The 8748-nt window shown below is 38.6% G+C and overlaps 1 protein-coding gene across 3 annotated transcripts in view; it reads left to right on the forward strand.

Moving 5' to 3' along the window:
• Window positions 1–218: 218 nt before the first annotated feature.
• LOC123517755 (peroxisome biogenesis factor 10-like) overlaps window positions 219–8748 on the forward strand; it is a 10220-nt gene continuing 1690 nt past the window's right edge. The window contains exons 1-7 of one of the 3 annotated variants that reach the window (XM_045278167.1): window positions 219–445; window positions 3295–3393; window positions 4902–5013; window positions 5142–5299; window positions 5563–5814; window positions 7889–8045; window positions 8152–8748. The exon at window positions 8152–8748 is cut by the window's right edge and continues 1690 nt beyond it. In XM_045278167.1, the coding sequence (XP_045134102.1) occupies window positions 3316–3393; window positions 4902–5013; window positions 5142–5299; window positions 5563–5814; window positions 7889–8045; window positions 8152–8342 (948 nt within the window). In that variant the 5' untranslated portion in view covers window positions 219–445; window positions 3295–3315 and the 3' untranslated portion in view covers window positions 8343–8748. Of the gene's footprint in view, window positions 446–3294; window positions 3394–4887; window positions 5014–5141; window positions 5300–5562; window positions 5815–7888; window positions 8046–8151 lie in introns of all 3 variants that reach the window. The other 2 variants (XM_045278170.1, XM_045278168.1) reach the window with 2 other exon arrangements.

Here is an 8748-nt window from a genome sequence, read left to right on the forward strand (position 1 = left end):
TGTTGAACACTAAGATAAGCCTTGTGACGTGTGTGTATTCTTGCCACAGTGTGCTGGTTGCTGAGCAAACTGTCCACACAGGAGGAAAGATCTTTTCCATTATTGTTAATATTTCATTTATTTATTGCTTTTTCTTTACTTTTGAATGAAAAATCATTCCGGTCTTTATGGAAATATATCCGTATGAATTATTTAAATAAGGATTGACAGAAACTTTCAAGATCAAAATTCAAGACCAAAACATAAACAACGAGAAAGGCGAGAGACCACTTCAACCTGCGTCTTCCTGAAGAGGTGTGGACAACTACCCCGCCTGTGATCACCTCACAGGCCTCCACCAGGGCTCATAGGATCTGCGGGATAGTCGAAGCCCGAAAACAACAACAACACCTCTGGAGAGTGGAGGGCTTCCGGTTGCAATATCATCCTCCCCTGTCATTCTGAGGTACGGCTTATTCGGACCAGGCTGATTCGGACCTTTTTCTGGCTCTTTCGGACCTGTATTAAGGCTGATTTGGCCCTTCATGGTTGGTTGATTCGGACCTTATATAAACACCTGTTACTGAGTGTACATTTAATGTAAAATTAAAACAAAAGTTACTAGTGTTAAGCAATTTTGGTAAATTTCCAGTGTTTCACATTCTCTTTTCTGGACGAAACTAATTTTTTCTGGTAGATTTCGGCTTGCTTTCAATGAATTTACCACTTGTTTTTTGCGCAAATCACCCAGGTTTTTTTTTATCACCCCTAAACCTAACCCAACCTAACCTAACCTATCTCATGAGGTGGGTAAAAAACACTTACCTATACATACAGTCTCGGTGACAAGTAGGACACTGCACCACAGTAGGTAGAACGCCGTGATCACGTAAAAACTGTACGGATTTAGCAGAGTCCTTGAAAAACTCAGCGATAACTTTGAAGTAATGCAGTTCACATCCTGCACAGTGGGACATCTTGCCTCAAACTGAATTCAAATTCATACCGCGAGCCTCAAGGCCACCGTGATTGGTTGAATAAATTATGATTTTTTTTCATTGGCCGCCGGTTCACTTTCAAACGGAAGTAACCAATCAGTGGAAACAATAGCTCAAACAAAACGAGTCACTAATGTTGGCCTGCACGCTAGCCGCTGCCAGTCTGCCTCTGTTCTATTGACTCGGGAGAGATCGCCAAAAATACGATTAAATCTTTTAAATTCGGTATTGCCATTATAAATAGGTTGCACTTTATAAATATGGGATTCAAAATACTCGTAATGAGGAGCTCTATCTCATGAGGTGGGTAAAAAACACCTAGTGGAATGTGGTGAAACACTGGAATGATACCGCATTTTTGGCCACTGTGGATGAGGAAAAATACATCCAAAAGTAAAATTGCATAAAATATTAAAAAAATGATGTAAAAATAAAAACATACAATGTGTTTATTAAAACCACCTAAATAAACCCATTGTAACCCAAAGTAACTCCAAATCCTTCATTTACTCATATATATAGGCACACTTCTTTAGAAACTGGCCATTTGTAATCTTCCTATCATTGTAGTCCTTCCACACTCCCATAATACGCCCTTGAATTTCCTTTACCTGTTTTCTTTGACGCCTCTTTAGTTTGCCCTCTTTGACAAGCTTAACCTGATTAGGTATTTCCTTAGCCTCTAAATAAAGCAAGTTTATCAACAAGTAAAATGGGAGGTTATTTGCTGACAGTTTTGCCTCTGTTTTTGAGAACAAAAACTTGTATCCTGCTCCTCACCAACATAGCAACTCCCAAATAGCACATGTTGACATACAACAGGAAGACATTCATCAGAAACTGTCTCTACTAGACCCTAACTCCAGTATGGGCCCGGATGGTATTCACCCTCAACTGTTAAAGTCTTGCCCAAATATAACTTTTCCACTCTTTCTTATTTTTAAGAAGTCAATGTCAACAGGCATACTTCCTAGTAAGTGGAAAGTATCTCAAATTACCCCTATTTTCCCAAAAAGGCTCCTGCCATCAGCTGTTAAACTATAGACCAATAAGCCTAACATCAGTGTGTTGTAAGACTCTTAAACGCATAGTGGTTGACGGTCTTACAGAATATCTCAATAGTAATGGCATTTTATCTACAGACCAGTTTGGCTTCAGGAGTGGGAGATCAACTGAGGACCAACTACTGCTTACTTACAACTCTATCACATCATGGCTAGACAGTGGATATACAGTAGACTTAATTCTGTTTGATTTTTCTAAAGCATTTGATGTTGTCAACCACACTATTCTCCTACAAAAACTTTCCTGTCTTGGCATCTCTGGTGTCCTCCTACAGTGGATCAAAGACTTCCTCACTCAGCGAACAATGTCTGTTTCAGTTACAGGCGTCCCAAGCAGTCACAGGTTAATCCCCAGTGGAGTACCCCAGGGTTCAGTTCTCGGTCCTTTACTTTTTATTATTTATGTAAGCCACTTACCGTCTTACATAAAAGTGATTGCAAAATATTTGCTGACGATCTAAAGATTTATCTGCTCATTTGTAACATACCACACACCCACACAGTTGTTGACATATCTAACTGCCAACGTGATATCAACTCTATATATAGAATATCAAACTCCTGGGGGCTTTATTTAAATATAGATAAGCTCACCAGTACAGTTCAGTGGATCTTAGATCTCGATTTTCCTCATTCCGGTGTGTCCGTTTATGGAATTCTTTGCCTGACCATGTTATTGCTCTGAACTCGCTGCCATCCTTCAAATCAGCCCTTCACAATCATTTAGACGACATTCTGTACGACTTTGTGGAGTAATATGCATACACACGTGCTGCTGTTTGCTGCATAATAATATATCCTGCATTTCTGAACAGTTTCAATGGGTACACATTCCAGTCCACTCACAGTTTGTTACAATCATCCAGTAATCTACATCTAAAGTTGACTGGCATACCCATTTTCCTAGCTACCTTTTTCCTACTCTTCGTTGTATTTTTCTGGTCTGGGAGCTTTTTTGGCACTTTTGTTTAGTTTATGATGCCATCCTTCAATATCATTATTTGTTCTTATATTGCGCCCAAATACTGACCAGTTCTCCACTTTCCATATCCTGTGATGCAACCATGTTTCCCTTACGTAATCCATAAATTCTCTTACTGGTCCAATTACACCTACCTTTCCTGAAAGTTCACTAAAAGCTTCCTCAATATCGTCGTGGGGTAAAAATGGCAAAGCAAGGACTTTTATTTTCAATTTTATAGTACAGTACTGTAGTATAATTACCAGTGTCTCCACATCCTTGATGTTGCCAGCCACCGCAAGAATCGCAATCTATGGCCTGGTGGTGGTCAGCCACTACTCAGTCACAAGCCAAACACTTCACCCTGTCAGTCAGCCTTGTGTGGTGTGAGGTAAGGAACTAACAGGTTATGGGCCTCTTTATGTCAAAGATAACTTTGTGTTTGTGTTCAAATAATTCAAAACAGCCTAGCAAATGGTCCGAATGAGCCTTACTAATTATCCGAATCAGCCTGAATACATGGTCCGAATCAGGCAAGACTAAAGTTCAAATGTGATCCGAATCAGCCACGGTCCGAATCAGCCGGCATTCCATACTGTTATCCTTTCATCTCCTCAGTCTGTGACTGTAAGAAGGAATCACATTTGTTTCACATATGATTAAGTATTTCAAAGCTGGGACTGGCATGCGACCCTTCATCCTATGCACGGTTGTGTTCGGGAAGTTATGTAATGTCTTGGGTACATGCAAAGAGAGAGAGAAAAAATATATTTTTGGAATAACTTTAGTTTTAGGTGATACATATGTGACTTTGCATTTTTGCCGAAGGTCTAGGTTAGGTGATTAATTTCCTTGAGAATTTATTTATTGTGTATATCACAAATATAAGAAAAGCATCATATTTTATCTGGAAATTAGTAGCGTATTCAAGTTGTTTCCATAATAGTTAGCTGACACTTATTAAAGACTGATTTTCATTTTGGGAGACTTACTGAAAACAGTTTGTGGTAACTTGGAATGATAGAGTATTTGTTATTTCATTAGGCATAAGATGTAGTATGTCATAATACATAGTAATGAAGCAAGCACAATAATGTTATTGGGTATTGTAAGTAAATTGATGGATTGGAATAAGGAACTTGTAGGAACTATAGCAATGGACATTAGTGTGGATAATGAACTCAGCAGGATACATGCTGGCAGGGTAGTGTGGATAATGAACTCAGCAGGATACATGCTGGCAGGGAGCTAGTCTGACTCACTGTGTCTCAGAGTTCTCTCCCTTCTTGGCCCATTACATAGTGTTGCATATACTAGGTGGTATGTACACCTACAAACACTCCAACCATGTCCACTATGGCCAGTTCAGGCCTGACATGTAAAGCACAGTAACTTCTGGTCAGTGGCCTGATACCATTCCCCTTCTCTCTCTCTCTCTCTCTCTCTCTCTCTCTCTCTCTCTCTCTCTCTCTCTCTCTCTCTCTCTCTCTCTCTCTCTCTCTCTCTCTCTCTCTCTCTCTCTCTCTCTCTCTCTCTCTATGTTTCTGTGCTGTGGTGTTTTAAAGGCAGACATGGCAAAAGTACTACTGCTTTTCAGTGTTGATTATGTTAACTTATTTTCTCTGTTAATTCAAGTCTAAAGGTACAATTGCCTCTCATTGTGTGGAAGTTCATAATCAGAAGTTAGTATCTTTCTTAGAGAACTGAAGCTAAGTAAGTTTGTAAAATAAATTTCCTAATAATCCCAAGAGTTACGAGTATTAGAAAAAAAAACTGCTTAAGTCATGTGTTGTAAAGGTAAAAGGTTAATCTTATGAACTAGCTACATATTCTTCTGTAATGTAGATTTGTATGCTCTGAATATTGCAATAGTGTATCTTAATAGTTCCTTCTTCACAGATGCCATTTCAAGTAGCAGGGGCAGCTGAGGTCTTAAGGGCAACACAGAAAGATGAAAATTTCCTGGATTATTTGAAGAGTTGCATCTCAGAAATTGTACAAAGAACAGCTGGTAAAACATTCACTCTTAAGATGTGTGGTTTGGTTTATAAGAGAGTAAAAGAATGATTTATAATCCATTACTTGAGATGTGCAACTTAACATTTACTTTTCTAAATTGCATTGTTTCCATACTAATAGGTACAAGAGTATGGCTTGATATTCACAAAAATGCAGAAGTCATATGTGAACTTGTCTACTATGGCCTCACCACCCTGTGTGTCCGCCAGACTCTGGGAGAAGAGTACACTGGTATTTTACAGGTGGATTCAAGTAGAAGGAAATTGCCGAGTTTATTGGTAAGAAAGATGGAAGTTAATATTCTGTTTTGTCAAAATATGTTATTTGAGATGTCAGAAACTCAACTTAGATGGCAATTAACACGACAGTCTAATTTGGCATGTTGTTTTGTGGTAAGTCCTAAAATGCCTTTAATCATAAACTCCTTCCACAACTGTATCAAAGAAATCATTAGCTATATTGAGATTCAGTCATGTAATCTACAACATTTTCCTCTGCTACCAGTTACTACACATACCTTTGTACTTGTCTGCCTCCACAGCAACGGGTAACTATGGTGGTGCTGCAGTGCTTCGGGCCAGAGATTATTAGAAGATTGCTAACAAAATTTGAAGAGTCAATCAAAACTGGGAGTCTCTCAACTTATCTCCGCCCAGAACTCAAGAACATCCTACTAAAGCAAATACCAGTACTTAGATACTCTATCACTATACTACATCGCATTCACCTGGCAACATTTTACTTGAATGGATCCTTTTATCACATATCTAAGAGGATTACTGGGATAAATTATGTAAGTGTTTGATGACACAGATTCCTACTCTTTATAGTGGTACCTTTATCTTACAGTATTATCATGTTAGCTACAGATCTGTGTCTGTCTCTAGTGCCTGTTGTAGAATAGAACACTTTAATGGCAGCAGACATAGGAATCCAATGTGAATCCAAGAATACAATTTCTTCACGCAAGAGACACTCAAATAAGGATGAGGTGAGCTGTTTCAGGTGTGAAAGCTTACTTGCTGCTTTCTGCCTGTTACTCTTAAGCTGGGCATCCTAACTTTGCTTATTGAAGGAGGGGGCCAGCAGGATAGTAGTAGTAGTCGTGATAAGGCTGGCTGAGGTTGCCTGAGAGGGACAAGGTTGGCAAGCAGTGGAGGAACAAAGTAATTGGTGAAATGTAATATTACTGCCTTCATATTGTGATAATGCCTGGATTGAAGATTACTAAAGCAATGCTTATATTGACAATTATGAAGACAAGATAGTTACATATGTTTTGCTGCATTTGAAAATGAAAAGTTACTTGAATTACTCAAGATCTTATCTCATTATTAGATGCAATTATTAGAATTTTCATCATAGTATCAAAGTATGGAACTTTAATTACATTTGGCAGTGTGGCTTCTTTATCCAAGTTATTTAAATCAACACTGATGTTTTCTGTGTTTACCTTAAGTTTGAACCCTCAACCTGTTCTGTGTATGCCTTACATAGCTGAGTTGTGGTTGTGACCATAACAGTGATGATGATGGTTGTCATAGTTATGAGTGATCCTTTTCTTGAGACACGTTGCCATGCCTAATCATTGTGCCCAAGAGAGTAGTATTAAATGGGGCAATGTCTGAGTGGAAGGAAGTGGTTAGTGGGGTACCCCAAGGATCAGTGCTAGGACCTCTTCTTTTCTTGGTGTACATAAACGATTTAGATATAGGAATTAGTAGCAAAGTATCAAAGTTTGCAGATGATACTAAGATAGCATGTGCAGTACAGGGTGAAAAGGACAATTACAGAATACAACGAGACCTGGACAGGCTGATAACATGGGCAGACAGGTGGCAGATGGAGTTTAATTCTAAAAAGTGTCAGGTTATGCATTTAGGTAAAGACAACACAAACTTTAGCTATGAGATGGAGGGATGTTGGCTAGAGGCAGTAGAGGAAGGAAAGGATTTAGGAGTAGTGATAGACAGGACTATGAAATTTTCAAAGCAATGTTTAGAAGCAAGAAATAGGGCAAATAGGATCCTGGGTTTTATAAATAGAAATGTTAGTTATAAAAGTAAGGAAGTGGTGCGTAGCTTATATAATTCCTATGTTAGGCCCCATTTAGAGTATTGCATACAGGCCTGGTCACCCCATTATAGGCAGGATATCAACATGTTAGAAGCAGTTCAGAGAAGAGCAACTAGGATGATACCAGCATTAAAGCGCCTGGAGTATAGAGATAGATTAAAGGAATTAAACATGTTTTCATTTGAGAGGAGATGTATAAGAGGGATATGATAGAGTTATTTAAAATGTTCTCAGATACAAACTACATAGATGTGAGATCTTTCTTTACCTTAGAGGAGGGAAGTAGGACTAGAAATCATGGCAGGAAGATTAGAAAGTAAGGCTGCAGGTTAGATAGAAGAAAATATTTCTTTAGTCATAGGGTGGTAGACTTCTGGAATGCATTGCCAGAAGGTTGTAAATAGCACTAGTTTGACAATGTTTAAAAACAGATTAGATAAGCACTTAAATTTATTAGATTTATAATTATGTATAGCTGCATGATAGTTTTATAAGAAATTTACTATAGTTAAACAAGACTTGATCCCCATGTATGGGGATCACAGATTGTAGAGGAATTCGCTGCTGGACTTAGCCCTGTTAATGGGCCAAATATTTAGAATTAGTATATAATGTATTGTGTACTTGTAAGTGTATCTTTAAGTACTGATGACGAGGTCGCTGTGCGACTGATACAGGATAACCTAGATGGGCCCTGGTGGCCCTTTGTTATCCTATTATTTATGTTATGTTATGTTGTTATTGTTATAAATGTGACCTAGTCAAGACTCACCTCAACATTCTCACCTCAGGTGTTGACCCGGGAGTGGCTTGGCGACAGCTCTGCTGGCAAGTCATTCAGGATTCTGGGAATAGTCTTGCTGGCACACATCCTTCTGACAGTGTCGTATTCATCTTACTCGTACTTCTTCACCAAGTCAGCACAGGAAAGCACTCCACCCTCAGCAAGTTCGTAAAACTGTCATTCCTGTTGAGATGGTAAAATTCTTTATTTATTGTTGTAAAAGTCCTGATTGACCATTTCAAACTAATGACTTTTACTGCCATTCCGCAGAGTGCTACGTGGAGCACTGGAAGCAGTGCTCTCTGTGCCTGGATGAACGCAGGCACTCCTCCATCACTCCATGTGGACATTTGTTTTGTTGGCAGTGTATTCATGAGTGTCTGCAGAGTAACCAGAGTTGTCCAATCTGCAGACATCCATCATTACCTTCTCAAGTTGTTCCTCTTCTCAATTATGATTAGATGAGAAAATTTGATCACAGGTCATGAGTATTTCCATGCTGAATTAAGTATTAAGAAATTCTTGTAATTTTATAGCTGTGTAGATAGATTTATACTGTATAGTGATGAGGTATACTGGATTATAGCAAGAAAAGCTGGAAGTTTGGATGGTTGTGCTATAGAATGTTTATTAAGGATTGAGTGTTGTTGAGTGGTTAGTCCATCTATCTACATATGCCAGTGCTTGGTTGACATTAATGACTTGGTTACTGATTGTATTCCATTCATCTGCCATTATTTGTGAACCAATCTTTTTCTATCTTTTCTTCAGCTTTGGTTTTTCAAGCTTTTCTTTCATCCTGATCTTGAGGGATTTTACTTATGTCATTAATGATGTAAGCCCTCCACCAAAGACTGCAATCAGGTC

The sequence above is a fragment of the Portunus trituberculatus genome, chromosome 42 (assembly GCF_017591435.1).
Source record: "Portunus trituberculatus isolate SZX2019 chromosome 42, ASM1759143v1, whole genome shotgun sequence".
Classification (NCBI taxonomy): domain Eukaryota; kingdom Metazoa; phylum Arthropoda; class Malacostraca; order Decapoda; family Portunidae; genus Portunus; species Portunus trituberculatus.